General features: G+C 39.4%; 1 protein-coding gene and 1 long non-coding RNA gene across 6 annotated transcripts in view; one reads left to right on the forward strand and one right to left on the reverse strand.

Moving 5' to 3' along the window:
* LOC140075104 (uncharacterized) overlaps positions 1–5,749 on the forward strand; it is a 140,036-nt gene extending 134,287 nt beyond the window's left edge. For 2 of the 5 annotated variants that reach the window (XR_011849345.1, XR_011849344.1), the window contains exon 4: positions 5,145–5,628. This is a non-coding gene — a long non-coding RNA (uncharacterized lncRNA). Of the gene's footprint in view, positions 1–4,836; positions 4,940–5,144; positions 5,629–5,736 lie in introns of those variants that run through there. The other 3 variants (XR_011849348.1, XR_011849346.1, XR_011849347.1) reach the window with 3 other exon arrangements.
* Positions 5,750–17,678: 11,929 nt separating this feature from the next.
* The window catches only part of LOC140075105 (uromodulin-like), a 36,857-nt gene continuing 36,066 nt past the window's right edge, over positions 17,679–18,469 (reverse strand). The window contains exon 18 of the mRNA XM_072120608.1: positions 17,679–18,182. Coding sequence (XP_071976709.1) covers positions 18,109–18,182 — 74 coding nt within the window. The 3' untranslated portion in view covers positions 17,679–18,108. The remainder of the gene's footprint in view (positions 18,183–18,469) is intronic.

The raw sequence follows: 18,469 nt of genomic DNA on the forward strand, positions 1-18,469 counted from the left end.
CGAGGAGAGCGCTGGTTCATAGGAGAGCGAAGATCGTAAGCGTAAAGTTACAGACGGCTTTATATTTCCATTTTGTGAACATATGAGTTTGGGACTCTCCACTAGACTGTATATGGTATGTGCCAACACAATTCAGCAACAGTATCAGGTACCCTGTATATATAACATTAAAAATAGGCGCCACTCCAAAATAGTGGAAATAAATCAAGTGGTTTTTATTCCCAAGCTGCAGGAATAAGGCAGCTTGGGAATAAAAACCACTTGATATATTTCCACTATTTTGGAGTGCCGCCTATTTTTCATGTTTTCTACTACTGAGGGATGTAGCCGGCCCTGTAGTGTGTGCACCCAATATCTTTTCCTTTCTTCTGTCTGCAGTGCCGCTGGAAGTTCTTTTTTTCATATATATATATATATATATATATATATATATATATATATATATTTATATATATATATATATATATATATACCTATATACAATCAGTGGCCCCATTACTTATATACCTATATACAATCAGTGGCCCCATTACTTATATACCTATATACAATCAATGGCCCCATTGCATATATACCTATATACAATCAATGGCCCCATTGTACTTATGTATATAAAGACAGTGTATATATATATATATATATATATATATATATATATATATATATACAGTCAGAGCCCCCTTAAAGGAAACCTACCACCATGGATCTACCTATTAAGGTAGATCCAGTGGTAGGTGCCTCTAATATATATATATATATATATATATATATATATATATATATATATAAAGGTTCGCCCTTTTAAGGGATAATCCTTTAGTCCCCTTTATCTTTTTTAATCTTTAATTGTGGTAATATGCTAATTTGACAAATGGGCTACTGGGGTGTGGAGTAGCCGGAGCTGAGTCTACACTGCGCTGCTACTCCACGCCCCAGTAGCCTCTTTGATCCTCCTACGCAGATATCTTCCGCACACAGCTACGTGGAGCTGCGCGCCCTCGTCCGTGAAGCTGCCAGTTCTGCGCATGCGCAGTAGTTCCGGCTTTGGACCTGAGACCACGCAGCCGGTGGCCTGCGTTCTGCACATGCACAGAACGGCGGCTTCGCGGACAAGGGAGTGCTGCGCACTGAAGATATCTGGGTAGGGGATCAAGGAGGCTAATGGGGTATGGAGTAGCCGCGCCGTTTAGCCTCAGCTCCAGCTACTCCACGTCCCAGTAGCCTCTTTGGTAAATTAGCATCTTACCACAATTAAATATTAAAAAAGATAAAAGGCACATTTATAAATTAAGCATATTAACACACAATTTCCAGATTAAAACATACAGCATACACATTATACACATGAACATATAAAGCACATGCACTATACACAGAAACAAATACACATTATACACATGAACATATAAAGCACATGCACTATACACAGAAAAAAATACACATTATACACATGAACATATAAAGCACATGCACTATACACACAAACAAATACACATTATACACATGAACATATGAAAATATACAGTACACATAAACATATACAGCATAAAGATCCTTGCGCTTTGCATCCTCAAACCAAGAAAATGTGCAGGGTCCTAGAGCTGATATATTGGGAAGTGATGGAATAAGGGTGGTGGAGGGCTCTGGTGGACACAGGCCGGAGCCTTTTCCGCGATTGTTTTCAAAAAAGTAAATGTTACTTGTAATAAATATATACACCCCCCAGTAATATATATACATCCCCCAATAATAAATATACAGCCCCCAGTAATATATATATATATATACAGTCACCAGTAATATATATACAGCAACAAGTAATATATGTATACAGCCACCAGTTATATATATACAGTCCCCAGTAAAATATATATACAGCCACCAGTTATATATGTATACAGCCACCAGTACTATATATACAGCACTCAGTAATATATATACACCCCCAGTAATATATATACACCCCCGGTAATATTTATACAGCCCCCTGTAATATATATATATTACAGGGGGCTGTATATATATTACTGGGGGCTGTATATATATATATATATATATATTATACAGCACCAAGTAATATATATATATACCTTCCCCTAGTAATTCATATACTGTATATACCACCCAGTAAAACATTTGTGCAGCCCCTAAGAAATACATGTATAAAGAGAACCCCATTTATACATATACATACAGGTCCTCCTGAATATATATACAGCCCCCCAGTAATACATATATATACGTCACTGTAGCCTGCATACTAACGTCCTGTGCACTCCACAGTCTATGGCAGAGCAGGGAACTTCTGAACAGTCGGATCAGGACCAGGGGATCAGGTCTGATTAGTCAGACCTGGGGAGCCAGAGCTGGACCTGAACATATAGTGGGTGATTCGCCCACACTTGGTGGGTGTCCCTTTAAGGGCAAAGTGGTGTATAGTGTTGGGCAAGCAGTTTCCATATTAGACTGTAGTGGGGGATCCGCTCTTGTGATTAATGGCTTCCTATGACCCTAATCCTTGTTGTAGACACTCCTATAACAGCAGCGAGAACTATGATTAGGCAGAACTCAGGATCGGCCAATCCGGATAGTAGCAGGATTATAATAATAAAATAGACACATTTTCGGCAGTAATCTGTTCTATTGGGTTATCCTAGAAATATTATACAATATTGACAAACAATAATGACATTTATTCTGACATACAATATTAGACCAGTATTACTAAATGTTAGTAAGAAATTATTAGTAGTTCAGTGTATAAAGATGTATATACTAAAGATTTCTCAGGATGATAACATTTGTGTAAAGAATAATAAAATACAATATGATACAAATATTATGGTACAAATTACAGGGATCAACAATCACTGGGAAAAATAATGATAAAGTGACATAGAGATTCATGTAATAATTATGGAAAGTTGCAAATAATAAGAAAAGTTTCTATTATAATAAAGCAGGTTTGGTACAGGGTGTTGTAAGCCTGACCGGGACTGGTGGTGGGCAAAAAAACTTAAGGAGGACCTGTCACCCTTAAAAATCGCACTAGGAGCATCTTCCTAAAGAAAGCAGCTCTTAGCGCTACCCCATTATTAGCAGTGATAAACTGCTAGCTTCATCGTAACCCTCCGATAAAGTTAGCAGACAGTGTAGCACCCTCAAAACGTCGGAATGAGCTTACAGTGGTCCCGCAGATTTGAGGGGGTGGTCCGTGGAGGCAGCATGAAGCCCAGCAGTCACCACCAGTCTATGGCGTGGGAGGAGCAGTCCGGGGAAAAGGCAGCGTCTCGGACCGCCCCCTCATGAATTTGCCGGACCGCTGTGGGTTTGGTTTCGGTTTTTTGAGGATACGGAGCTGCAGGGTCTTCTAGATTTATCGGAGGGTTTTCAAAGAGGGGAAGCGCTAGAAGCTGCTCATTTTGTTAGGCAGATCCTAGTGCATTTTCTAAGGGTGAGAGGTCCTCTTTAAGGAAAACCAAAGGTCCCTAAATCAGTATGAAGACCCTTGTGTGACAGCAAATCAATAAATAATCTAAGATTCCCCTGTAGACATTTTGGATAAAAAATTTCTCCCCCCATTCTGTTATCACTAATTAATATAACATGGATCCTGAGAGATTTGGGACTGCAGTTATGGACTTTTTATAGTGAAGTGAGAAAGTGTTTCTTAAAACCTTCCCTAATGATCACAATATGGTCATTAATGTGATGTCTGAGGCGTCTCCTGGTGCGGCCCATGGATTACATTTTGCAGGTACATTCTACAAAGCAGACGACCCCCGGGAGGAACAGGAATTCATCTGTTTTATGTTCTTTTCCAGTGGATTTTCTCTCTTCCTATAAGGATGTGCAGTTACAGCTGCTCCTTCAGAGAAAGTCACATTGTGAATGGTAAAGGTTTAGACGTGGTGATCGGAGAGCTCATCCTTCTTCTATAGAACAGATGGGAAATGTAAATCCCTAAGAGAAACAAAACTTTTACTACAATTTAAGAATAAACATAACAAGATGGAATGAATCATCTGGAAGCATTGGCCCCTTATCCAGGGTGATAAGACAATAGGCCCCTTCCTTCCAAATCCACCGCCCATCATTTACACCAGAGCACAGGACCTTGGTGACAGAATAGCCCCTACAGTCACAGGTCTAAACCTTCCCCATTACATATATAGGGGCAGATTTATCAAGCAGCCTGAAAGTCAGAATATTTCCAGTTGCCCATGGCAACCAATCACAGCTCAGCTTTCATTTCACCAGTGCTCATGAGTATTTTAAAGGGGAGCTGTGATTGGTTGCCATGGGCAATTGGAAATATTCTGACTTTCAGACTGCTTGATAAATCTGCCCCATAGTGTTTATATACTACTAGATGTGACTATTAGTGATCACAGCCACAGGGGAAATCATTGTTACTATCATACAGGCTTTATAGGTAGATGATAACTGACTGTATCCAATGTACAAATCTGACTTTCACCCAATGTCTTATAAAACATAATGGGGAATATATATATTAGAGCTTTATTTGGCTACAAGCCCTGGAATAATCACAAAAACTTGTGAATCGCCAGATTATCCGGTGTAATGTGGCCTTTATGATGTGATGCTAAATTTTTATATTTAGCCAATTGTTGTCCTTTTAGCAATTGCTCTATATTCATTTTGTGTTAATGCCGTATATTTTATTTAATTTATTTTATCCATATTGAATTCGCTCATACTGTGCAAATTAGGACTATTTAACTTATTGTACCAATTATACTGATAGATTCATTTTGCTGTAGGATTGACTGAAAACTGATTTGCAATGTACATTTTTATTCTTATAAATAGTTATGGACCCTACTAGTGCCAATACAGTAGTGTAACACATCCTCCCACTATATCCTGTAACACCCAGGATGTATTAGAGCACAGCCCGGCCTTAGTCGGCCAGTGATTATCAAAGGCTGCAATTTTTACATGGTGAAACAATTGATGTCATAGAATATTTGAACATGAGTAGCCATAGCTATGACATCAAACATCTCAACAGAAGGATGTGTTACAAGAGTTAGACATTATACAGAGGAAAGGTTGATATAAGTCCTACTATTTATGTCATTTGTTCTTTTTGGCCATGTTCACACATGGGGAAACAGAGAGAAAGGAGGAAAGTAAAAAGTAAAGGAAGTAAGAAAGGAAGAGAAAAGGAAGGAGGAAAGGAAGGGTAAAAGGAAGGAGGAAAGGAAGGAGAAAAGGAAGGAGGAACGGAAGGAGGAAAGAATGGAGGAAAGTTAAGAAGAAAGGAAGGGGAAAAAGACAGTAAGAAAGAAAAGAAGGAGGAAAGGAAGGAAGAAATGAAGGAGGAAATGAAGGAGGAAAGAAAGAAAGAAAGAAAGAAAGGAGGAAAGGAGGAAGGAAAGGAAGAAAGAAAAGAGGAAAGAAAGGAGGAAGAAAGGAGGAAAAGAAGAAGGAAATTAAGGAAGAAAGGAAGAAATAGGAAATGAAGGAGGAAAGAAAGGAGAAAAGAAAGAAGGAAAGGAAGCAGGAAAGGAAGGAAGTAGGAAAGGGAGGAGGAAAGAATGGAAGGAGGTAAGAGAAAAGAAGGAAGAAAGGAATGAGGAAGGGAAGTTGCAAAGAAAGTTGAAAAGAAAGAAGAAAAAGAAGGAACAAAAAAAGGTACAAGGTAAAGATGAAAGGAAGGAGATAAGGAAGGGGGAAAAGGAGGAGAAAAGGACAGATAAAAGAAAGAAAGAAACAAAGAAAATCATAAAATGACAGAAAAAAAAGAGAAAATAAAAAATAGAAATAAACTAAAAAAAGCTGTTCCTCCTACACTTACTGTGGAGTGTCTTACTCTCAGCTACAAAGCATCTCAACCATCTGAGCCGGGAACAGAGTATATCAACATCAACTTAACAAAGCAACTACACTAAAACAGCTAAAGATCATCTCATAATCCTCCAATACCTAGGCCAATATTCAGTCCATGAAATACAGCCACCATCCAGTGTTTCATGCACTGACAAAAATAAAGAAAAGAAAAACAAAGAGAGAGAAAATAAAAAAACGGAAAATAAAAAAAATAGAGAATCAAAAAAAGAAATTCAAAAGAAAGAAGCCTTAATCATGTAATTTCTGCAGAATATTTTACTATCAACTAGAAAAAAAGTATATCATCCTCCTACTGTACCTGGGGTTCAGTCCATGAAATACAACCACCATCCAAACCATCCAGTGTTTCATGGACTGAGAAAAATAAAAAAAAGAATAACAAAAAGAGAAAATGAAAAGAAAGGAAAAAGTAAAGGTAGAGAATCAGAAAAAAAGTCAAAAGAAAGAGGCCTTAATCATGTAATTTCTGCAGAATATTTTACTATCAACTAGAAAAAAAGTATATCATCCTCCTACTGTACCTGGGGTTCAGTCCATGAAATACAACCACCATCCAAACCATCCAGTGTTGCATGGACTGAGAAAAATAAAGAAAAGAAAAACAAAGAGAGAGAAAATAAAAAACCGGAAAATAAAAAAAATAGAGAATCAAAAAAAGAAATTCAAAAGAAAGAAGCCTTAATCATGTAATTTCTGCAGAATATTTTACTATCAACTAGAAAAAAAGTATATCATCCTCCTACTGTACCTGGGGTTCAGTCCATGAAATATAACCACCATCCAAACCATCCAGTGTTTCATGGACTGAGAAAAATAAAGAAAAGAAAAACAAAGAGAGAATATTTTACTGTCAACTAGAAACAGAGTATATCATCCACTTACTGTACCTGGGGCAGTTTTCAATCCATGGAATACAACCACCATCCAAACCATCCAGTGTTTCATGGACTGAGAAAAATAAAAAAAAGAATAACAAAAAGAGAAAATGAAAAGAAAGGAAAAAGTAAAGGTAGAGAATCAGAAAAAAAAGTCAAAAGAAAGAGGCCTTAATCATGTAATTTCTGCAGAATATTTTACTATCAACTAGAAATAAAGTATATCATCCTCCTACTATACCTGGGACAGTTTTCAGTCCATGAAATACAACCACCATCCAAACCATCCAGTGCTTCATGGACTGAGAAAAATAAAAAAAGAATAACAAAGAGAGAAAATAAAAAGAAAGGAAAAAGGAAAAGTAGAGAATCAGAAAAAAAGTCAAAAGAAAGAAGCCTTCATCAGGCAATTTCTGCAGAATATTTTAATATCAACTAGAAATAAAGTATATCATCCTCCTACTGTACCTGGGGCAGTTTTCAGTCCATGGAAGACAACCACCATCCAAACCATCCAGTATTTCATGGACTGAGAAAAATTAAGAAAAGAAAAACAAAGGGAGAATCTTTTACTGTCAACTAGAAACAAAGTATATCATCCTCCTACTGTACCTGGGGCAGTTTTCAGTCCATGAAATACAACCACCATCCAAACCATCGAGTGTTTCATGGAAAAAATAAAGAAAAGAAAAACAAAGAGAGAATATTTTACTGTCAACTAGAAACAGAGTATATCATCCTCCTACTGTACTTGGGCAGTTTTCAGTCCATGGAAGACAACCACCATCCAAACCATCCAGTGTTTCATGGACTAAGAAAAATATAGAAAAGAAAAACAAAAATAGAATATTTTACTTTCAACTAGAAATAAAGTATATCATCCACTTACTGTACCTGGGGCAGTTTTCAATCCATGGAGTACAACCACCATGCAAACCATCCAGTGTTTCATGGACTGAGAAAAATAAAAAAAAAGAATAACAAAAAGAGAAAATGAAAAGAAAGGAAAAAGTAAAGGTAGAGAATCAGAAAAAAAGTCAAAAGAAAGAAGCCTTAATCATGTAATTTCTGCAGAATATTTTACTATCAACTAGAAATAAAGTATATCATCCTCCTACTGTACCTGGGGCAGTTTTCAGTCCATGAAATACAACCACCATCCAAACCATCCAGTGTTTCATGGACTGAGAAAAATAAAAAAAAGAATAACAAAGAGAGAAAATAAAAAGAAAGGAAAAAGTAAAAGTAGAGAATCAGAAAAAAAGTCAAAAGAAAGAAGCCTTAATCAGGTAATTTCTGCAGAATATTTTACTATCAACTATAAATAAAGTATATCATCCTCCTACTGTACCTGGGGCAGCTTTCAGTCCATGGAATACAACCACCATCCAAACCATCCAGTGTTTCATGGACTGAGAAAAATAAAGAAAAGAAAAACAAAGAGAGAACATTTTACTTTCAACTAGAAATAAAGTATATCATCCTCCTACTGTACCTGGGGCAGTTTTTAGTCCATGGAGGACAACCACCATCCAAACCATCCAGTACTTCATGGACTGAGAAAAATAAAGAAAAGAAAAATAAAGAGAGAATATTTTACTGTGAACTAGAAACAAAGTATATCATCCTCCTACTGTACCTGGGGCAGTTTTCAGTCCATGGAAGACAACCACCATCCAAACCATCCAGTGTTTCATGGACTGAGAAAAATATAGAAAAGAAAAAAAAAATAGAATATTTACTTTCAACTAGAAATAAAGCATATCCTCCACTTACTGTACCAGGGGCAGTTTTCAGTCCATGAAATACAACCACCATCCAAACCATCCAGTGTTTCATGGACTGAGAAAAATAAAAAAAGAATAACAAAGAGAGAACATTTTACTTTCAACTAGAAATAAAGTATATCATCCTCCTACTGTACCTGGGGCAGTTTTTAGTCCATGGAGGACAACCACCATCCAAACCATCCAGTACTTCATGGACTGAGAAAAATAAAGAAAAGAAAAATAAAGAGAGAATATTTTACTGTGAACTAGAAACAAAGTATATCATCCTCCTACTGTACCTGGGGCAGTTTTCAGTCCATGGAAGACAACCACCATCCAAACCATCCAGTGTTTCATGGACTGAGAAAAATATAGAAAAGAAAAAAAAAATAGAATATTTACTTTCAACTAGAAATAAAGCATATCCTCCACTTACTGTACCAGGGGCAGTTTTCAGTCCATGAAATACAACCACCATCCAAACCATCCAGTGTTTCATGGACTGAGAAAAATAAAAAAAGAATAACAAAGAGAGAAAATAAAAAGAAAGGAAAAAGTAAAAGTAGAGAATCAGAAAAAAAAAAGTCAAAAGAAAGAAGCCTTAATCATGTTATTTCTGCAGAATATTTTACTATCAACTAGAAATAAAGTATATCATCCTCCTACTGTACCTGGGGAAGTTTTCAGTCCATGGAAGACAACCACCATCCAAACCATCCAGTGTTTCATGGACTGAGAAAAAAAAAGAAAAGAAAAACAAAGAGAAAACATTTTACTTTCAACTAGAAATAAAGTATATCATCCTCCTACTGTACCTGGGGCAGTTTTCAGTCCATGAAATACAACCACCATCCAAACCATCCAGTGTTTCATGGACTGAGAAAAATAAAAAAAGAATAACAAAGAGAGAAAATAAAAAGAAAGGAAAAAGTAAAAGTAGAGAATCAGAAAAAAAAAGTCAAAAGAAAGAAGCCTTAATCATGTTATTTCTGCAGAATATTTTACTATCAACTAGAAATAAAGTATATCATCCTCCTACTGTACCTGGGGAAGTTTTCAGTCCATGGAAGACAACCACCATCCAAACCATCCAGTGTTTCATGGACTGAGAAAAAAAAAGAAAAGAAAAACAAAGAGAAAACATTTTACTTTCAACTAGAAATAAAGTATATCATCCTCCTACTGTACCTGGGGCAGTTTTTAGTCCATGGAGTACAACCACCATCCAAACCATCCAGTATTTCATGGACTGAAAAAAATAACGAAGAGAAAAACAAAGAGAGAAAATAAAAAGAAAGGAAAATGTAAAAATAGAGAATCAGAAAAAGAAAGTCAAAAGAAAGAAACCTTAATCATGTAATTTCTGCAGAATATTTTACTATCAACTAGAAATAAAGTATATCATTCTCCTACTGTACCTGGGGCAGTTTTCAGTCCATGGAACACAACCACCATCCAAACCATCCAGTGTTTCATGGACTGAGAAAAAAAAAGAAAAGAAAAACAAAGAGAAAACATTTTACTTTCAACTAGAAATAAAGTATATCATCCTCCTACTGTACCTGGGGCAGTTTTTAGTCCATGGAGTACAACCACCATCCAAACCATCCAGTATTTCATGGACTGAGAAAAATAGCGAAGAGAAAAACAAAGAGAGAAAATAAAAAGAAAGGAAAATGTAAAAATAGAGAATCAGAAAAAGAAAGTCAAAAGAAAGAAACCTTAATCATGTCATTTCTGCAGAATATTTTACTATCAACTAGAAATAAAGTATATCATCCTCCTACTGTACCTGGGGAAGTTTTCAGTCCATGGAAGACAACCACCATCCAAACCATCCAGTGTTTCATGGACTGAGAAAGAAAAGAAAGAAAAAGAAAATAAAAAGAGGAGATAAGAAGACGTTTGCTGACAGGAGGTAGGTGCTCATTCCTCTATTGTTATTGTTGCAGTTTTAGTCTTTTAGCAGGATAAGAAATGTTCTCATAATGTTCTCCAGAACTGGTTCCAGTAACTTCTGGGTCTGTAGATCTTTCTAGTTGTTATGTACATAGAATACTGGAACATGCGCTGCACAGGATGAGCTGATTTCATATGAATAAAATAAAATAAAAACCTTAAAGCTGTAAAACAGAATAAGTATAGAGCGGTTGGTAATCAGCCAGTGATTGCTGCTTATAGAAACATTATGGGGCACATTTACTAAGAACAGTGCAGTCTGTACTATGTGCAGTGTCCTGTGTAGTGTGCAGGGGGCGCCAGATTCAGGATTTCTTTCGCCCATTTTTCATGAATCTGGCGCCCCTTACACTGCTGCGTCAGAGTTCACCATTTTTTTTTGGTGCACCTATAACTTGGGCCGTGCAACACATTTCTGTTGTACTTTGCATTATAAATGTGACGCACGGCCCGACTAAGCATCGGACGCCCATTTCAGTGCAGAATTTTGTGTCGAATGTAGAATAGCGCAGCCTGCACCAAAATGTGTAGCGGACTCTCCTTATATACATGTGGAAGACGCTTATACATGAAAGAAGTTGCAAAGTCCAATAGAAACTGGCGCAGGGGCTTCAGTAAATCTGGGCCCATGATGTATAAACCATCAGGTAAAAGTCAGATTTGGACGGGGGATAATGTCTGTTATAGTGTAAGTATAAAGTGTGCAGAAAAGCTCCAATGATACAACCTCTGTCTGTGCTCACACATAGTCACATCTAGTAGTATATACAGACATGATGGGATATATTATTCCTGGGGATAGAGATAGATGATTAGGTAAGTACTGTAGGTGATGCTGGAGATAAGTCTTTCCATGTGGTGACAATAAGGTGGTGGTGTCACTTACTCAGCCAGTAGTGTGAGACCTCAGTACCTCCATATCACATGCTGGGAAGGCCGTCTCCCCTTGCCCCATGTTACATGCTGCGCATTGTACAGCATAATATGTATATAACAGGGCACATCCTCACAGCACAGAGCGGAGCCACCAGCCCAGATGGGAAATGTCATGGAAGGGGCTGCAGGACGGAGGAACAACTTCTCCATGAGGTCACAAGCTACTGGACTGCATGGAGCCAGATCTGTGACAGTCCCCATGGGATAAGAAGACCGGCTGACAGTGACTACATCCATGTATGTATATGCCATATGTCTATATCTGTATCTGTATTGCTGCGGTGCACTTTCTTTACCCTTTTGCTGTTTAAAAGGGGGAGCGAGTCTCCACCTCTCCCTCTCTGGACTGGGGCACTCACCGGAAGCAGTACCTCCCTCCTTCCCTCCCTAATTTATTGTTTCATTTTACTGTTTTGAGTATCTGTGTCTTATAGTTCTGAAGTCACAGCTGGCGGAGTAAAAATTGAAGATGAGAAATTGCTGCTTTGCTCGTCTGGCCGACTTGTCACCTGGGAGTCCAGATGGGTGTAGTGCAGTCCCGAGCCATTTTTCCTTTGGACAGAGAGATCACGATACAAGTGCCTGTCGTTTAAGATTTACATGTTTTTGAAAATTGTTAAAGAAAATATTATGTTAATAAATGCTGTGACCGGTTTTCTACCATCCAACATGAGCCTCGGTGTTTACTGATTTACCTATTTAAGTATTATGTAGGGATATTATGTTATGGGGATAACTGAGTTTCGTTGCCTAAGAAAGTGCGGGGTTGGGCCATATCTTGGGGGGTAAGTTCTGCATGTCTAAGTATAAGATGTATATATTTTATATGGGGGATATGTAACAGGGCCATTTCCCCTGGTCAGTTTACTGCTAACACTTGCGATTATTTTCCCCAATCCCCCACCTTCACGCGGGGACTGAAGGAGGGCGCGGCCGACCAGGAGTGAGCCGGCGCAAAGCTGTATTGTCAGCACGCCTGCGCACTCGCTGCAGCTGGCAAATTTTCAAACACTGCGCAGGACCCCACCAGATACCTGGAGAGATCAGAGCTTCTTAATGTATAGGGCTGCACGAGAGCACTGGTGTATGATAAATAACCTCCATATGTGTATATAGAGGGGCACATTTACTAAGAATGTAGCCAACTGCACTAAAAGTTCTCTGGCAGTGTATGATGCTGCGCCAGATTCATTAAGAACGTGCGCCAGAAATCATGAATCCACACACCACGTGCACTACTCCTACTTCTACACCACGCACAGATCTGTCATGACGGAGATCACTGTCACTGGCCAGTCTGTATTGATTGGCCAGTTTCAGTGATCGACATCGCAGGACCAATCAAATTGGTCCTGTGATTTCAGCAGGTAGGTTGTCATCTTGCGATCACAGAACCAGGAAATCACTGCGCTCAGCCTCCAATATATCAGACCAGAGCACGAAGGAGTTAAAAAGACTGGAGTGGTATCAATGGTAAAAACTGGCATGGATCTACATAAACCAATTTTTGGTAGTAGTTGGTTTTATTTAGTAATCCTAGTAACATTGTACAATAATATCACACAATAATGGTGTATAATCTGACATAGAATATTAGAATAATTTTTATTGCAGGACCATAACTACAGGGTTGGCAGCCATAGGAGCCGCTAAGGGGCCCACAGTGTCCGGGGGCCCTGTCATCTGGGGTTCTGGGTGTATATTGGCATTGTGTATGCTATATTTTTCTGTATAACTTTATGTCTATATGTGGTATTGTATCCATGTGTGTATTTACAGTTTGTATGTTACAATATGTTGTGTATATGAAGCATGGGTGTTTATGGTACTGCATGCATGTGTGTATGCTGTATGTATATGTGGTGTGTATACTGTTTGTATGTTTATGCTGTATGTATATATGGTGTATATACAGTATGTATGTTTATGCTGTATGTGTATGTGGTGTGTATATACTGCATGTATGTGTATATATTCTGTATGGGTAAGTGGTGAGTATATATTAACCCCTTAACAACCTGGCCCTTTTGAGTTTTTTCACTTCCATTTTTCACTCACCACCTTCAAAATTCTATAACTTTTTTATTTTTTCACTTAAAGAGCTTTATGATGGCTTATTTTTTGCGAAACAAATTGCACTTCATAGTGACGGTATTTAATATTCCATGCTGTACAAATGCAGTGAAAATGGTGAAAAAACGCATTTGCAATGTTTTTTTGTGGGCTTGGATTTTACAGCTTTCACTGTGCCCCACAAATGAAAGGTCTACTTTATTCTTTGGGAATACCAAATTTGTATAGGTTTTATAATGTTTTCATACATTTACAAAAATTCTAACTTCCTGTACAATTTTTTTTTTTTTTTTTTAAATCTTCTGGCGCCAATAACTTTTTCATACTTTGGTGTACAGAGCTGTGGGTGGTGTCATTTTTTGCAACTTTTGATGGCATTTTCAGTGCTATAATTTTTAGGACTATTATAATTTTTTTAATTTATTTATGTTTACTTTTACTATTTTTCCGAGAAAATAGTAAATTACAAATTACAGGACAAATTATACGATCAACAAAAAATAATGATGAAACAGATGCCCAGGTGTAGATTTTTCTCAAGAATTATTATAGTGACTACCTGTATATAGCAAGCAACCCATGCCCCCTAGTGTATGTCAAAAACCCCATACCCCCTATCATTTAGCCAGCTGCCCATGTCCCCCAAAATAAAGCTAGCTGCCCCCTAATATATATCCTGCTGCCCCCTAGTATTGTATATAGCCAGCCCCTCCCCCATGGCGGCATACACACTATGATGTCTATGATATATAGTGCTTTATTCTCAGGCTACATTGACACAACTACGTACTGTAGTATGGTGGGCATACATCGGCGCCGGGGAGAGGAGTAACATAGGGCCCGGTGCCGTATTCCGTCAAAAGACATGTCCTATCTTTCTATGGGCTACAGAACGGTACGGTGCCAAACGTGTGCAGCACCGTACCGGTCCTGTCCGGCCCGTGAGGCCACTGGGGTGTATGGGGGACGTATGGTGGCATCTTCAGGGCTGGTACTGCAGACGGCCAGGATGTGTCATGTTGTGTCATGTGTCATCCCCCCCCCCCCCGACGACCTCACAGTTCAGTGACCAGGACAGTCTCAGGTCATACAAAGACCCGCTGCTGTCTTGTTTCATACCATGTATTGCAATTTGCGATTTGCACATTGTAATAGATTATGTGGAAAATCCCTATATACTGCCATACTATAGTATGAAAGCATATGGAATAATCAGACAACCTAAGGGGTCTGAACAACAGTAAAAAAAAGTTACAAAAACATGAAATAAAAAAAACATAAAAATTCACCCCCTTTCCCTAGACTAGAACTCATTTAAACAGGGTCGGACTGGCGATTTCAATTCTGTGCTCTTCCAACACAGATGGATTTGTAAGCAATGATGATGCAGAGAGCTATAAGCTATCCACATCATCATTGTGCATCTCTGCTGTTATGTGCACAATTGTACACAGCAGCATAGAAGAAGAAGAGAGGAGCTGCTGGGGAATGTGGAAAGGTAAGTAGGTGGTGTTTGTTTTTTTTAACTATGCTACAAACAGGAGAGGGGGCCACACTAATAGGGGAATATGAGGGGCCTACAAAAAAGGGGGAGATAAAAGGGGTAAACCTTAAAAAGAGGGAGAAGAGAGGGGCCAGAAAAAAGTGTGAGAATGAGAGGGGGATGACATTATTAGGAGGGAGATGAGAGCCATAAATGAGTGCTTGAATGGGTGTACAGAAGATCAGGGAGGCCCACAATAAGAGGGGGAGATGAGGGGCTACAAAATGAGAGGAAGATGCAAGGGACCCACAATGAGAGTATGAGATACAAGGGGCAACATTAAGAAGAGGGAGATGAGATAACCACAATTGAAAGGGTGAACAGAAGAACGGGGGGCGGCAGAAAGATTGTGGGGGAATGAGTGGGGCAGAAAAAAATGGGGGAAACGAGAAGGGGTATACCAGGGGGGGCAAAATAAGAGGGGAGTGAGGGGCTACAAAATGAGGGAGAGATGAAAAGGGACCCACAATAAGAGGAGAAGATGCAAGGGGCAACATTAAGAGAAGGGTGAGGCAGGAAAGAAGATGAGGGGGAGATGAAAGGCCACAATATAAGGGTGAGATAAGTGTCACTATATGAAGGGGAGATGAGGGGACACAATATGAGGAGAAGATGAAAGGCCAAAGTATGAGGGTGAGATGAGTGCCGCTATATGAAGGGGAGTTAAGTCACCAGAATATGAGGGGGGGATGAGGGGGAAACAGAATGAGGGGCCACAAAATGCGAGATGGAAAAAGAGGAGATGAAAAGCCACACTATGAGGAGGAGATGAGGGATCACAATATAAATAGGGAGATAAGGGGCCACTATATGCAGTGGAAATGAGAGGGCCACAATATAAGGAGGAAATGAGGGGCCACAATATGAGGGGTAGATGAGAAGGGCCACAATAGGAGAGGTAGATGAGAAGGGCCACAATAAGAGAGGTAGATGAGAGGGGCCACAATATGAGGGGTAGATGAGAGGGGCCACAATATGAGAGGCCCCAATATAAGCTGAAGATGAGAGGCACCAAATTGCTTTTAAATAATGTCCTGCTTAATGCTGACCTTTAAGGCTATGTTCACATGATTGAAGTAAGATGTGTTTTGCCATGTTAAGAAATCACTTGTTGAAGCTTCTGCCTTCTTCCTAGGATCTCTGCCTATCTCTGACAGCAGGAGACCCAATCCTACTCCCGCTATAAGTGCAGGAGCAGGAGAAAAGGCCTAAAGTCGTCTTTTGACAGTGGGCAGTAGAGGACAAGTTAAAAAGCATTGCAAACAAAATGGAAAAAATGCAACTCAAAACTACCGTATATACTCGTGTATAAGCCGGGTTTTCCAGCACAAAAAATGTGCTGAAAAACGTCCCCTCGGCTTATACACGAGTCAATATTAAGTAAAAAAAAATACTTAAAAAATAATAAACGTATATACTCACCTTCCGGTGGTCCCGATGTGCAGCGCTGCTCCCGCGATGTCCGCGCCGCTTGTCTTCAGGTGTCCGCGCCGCTTGTCTTCAGGCTTCCGCACCCGTCTTCTTTCTTCTGCTGGGCGCCGCCATGTCTTTCCCCCGGACAGCGCCTACTATGACGTCAGCAGCGGTGCGTCATACTAGGCGCCGGACGGGAGAGAGCAATGGCGCCGCCCAGCAGAAGAAAGAGGACGGGTGCGGAAGCCTGAAGACAAGCGGCGCAGACATCAGAGGAGCAGCGCTGCACATCGGGGCCACCAGAGGGTGAGTATATAAATTGGCTGTATACTACTGGGAGCAGGCTGGGCTGGCTGTATACTATAGGGGGCTGGTTGGCTATATACTGGGGGGGGGGTCTGTGACCAATGCATTTCCCACCCTCGGCTTATACTCGGATCAATAGTTTTTAACAGTTTTTGGTGGTAAAATTAGGGGTCTCGGCTTATGCTCGGGTCGACTTATACTCGAGTATATACGGTAATCTGTTTTATACATTATTAAAAATTATGTGTTTGCAATTATTTTCAAAACACGATGCAAACACATAGTTTCAGTGTGGCCTAAAAATGTACATTTAATATTCCCATGTAGCTGTAGGTGGGCCCCCAAAATCAATTTCACTGGTGGGCCCTTGGTTCCCCAGCCTGACCCTAGCTAGTCATAATATGAACCTGTGCGAGATGTTCAGCATTGGTTTATGTTCTTCTGGGATGCACCTTTCCATCCAGTGACATTCTGCTTTATTCCCTTTGTGAACAAATGTTCTGTATTCCACAGAAACTGTGAGGTGGCCACTCCTTCTCTTGGTGTATCTTATACATGTATTACTTCTTATAACTAGTCATATCAATAAACCTGAGCTGAAGTATTGGTCAAAACTTGTGCTATTTCCTCCCTAAGAACGAACTCAGACATGGTGCCGTGACATTCAACGGGTGGCTAACCCGAGGTGCAATGCAACCTGCCATGCCGCAATGTGCAACGCAGCCCCATTCCGGCAGCTACAGGAGGGAGGAGAGGTAGTAGTTGTACATGAACACTCTTGGGCCCAAATGTTGACAATCGCTCATATTAATATTGCATATTCTCTCCATACTATAATGTAATTATATGGCTTTGGTGTTTAACCAAAAAACACAAAATTTATGCAAATAATGGAAAAAATTAAAAAAAGAAATGAAACATTCATCTATTAAGCATTTTATTGGTTTCCATTAGTATATAGGACGTAAACGTCATATACATTTTATATGATTACATTAGATCTTGTAGATATTAAGTGGGATATCACTATACTACAGGCTACATGCACTCACCCGCATGAGCAGACGTGTGCTGTGAGCCGCAAGCCAAGCCCTGCTCACCCCTCCCCTCTCCACAGTGAGTGGCCACTCCACAAATCAGGACAGGAATAGGACCTTCTCTATTTTTTGTGGTGTAGACACCCAGCTTCACCTACACAGTGCACGCCTATAATGGCCGCAAGCTAACTCCCATTTTTGAGACTAACTCACAGCCGCTTTTTGCGGACATGTGCATGTAGCCTTATGATTACACAAGTAAGCAGACAATTGATTATATATGGTCATGTACTGCTGGATTAGAGTGAGTGATCATCTCAAACTGTGAGGAGCAAAGTTCCACATAGGAATACAAGGACCATCACCAGGTTCGCCACCACCGAGTAAGCTCCTAAAATAAAAAAAAGAACATGATAAGGTACTGTGACAATTATATCTGATTATAACTGGCGTCTATTTGTCTGATGGATCGTATCAGAGGATGACTGATTCAGAGGTAGCGTTGAGTTCCTTTCTTCTACTGCTTATATCGTGACTTGTTCTACTATAGTTCCATTTCTTCCTCGATTTCCATCCTTCTTCGGGAGTGAGATGTAATGTACTGCTATCAGGGTGACTGATATCGGCAGGGAGACCTGTGCCACTATGAATCACTTTACAGTTCTCTCCAGTCAATAA

This window comes from Engystomops pustulosus, chromosome 8 (genome assembly GCF_040894005.1).
Source record: "Engystomops pustulosus chromosome 8, aEngPut4.maternal, whole genome shotgun sequence".
NCBI lineage: Eukaryota > Metazoa > Chordata > Amphibia > Anura > Leptodactylidae > Engystomops > Engystomops pustulosus.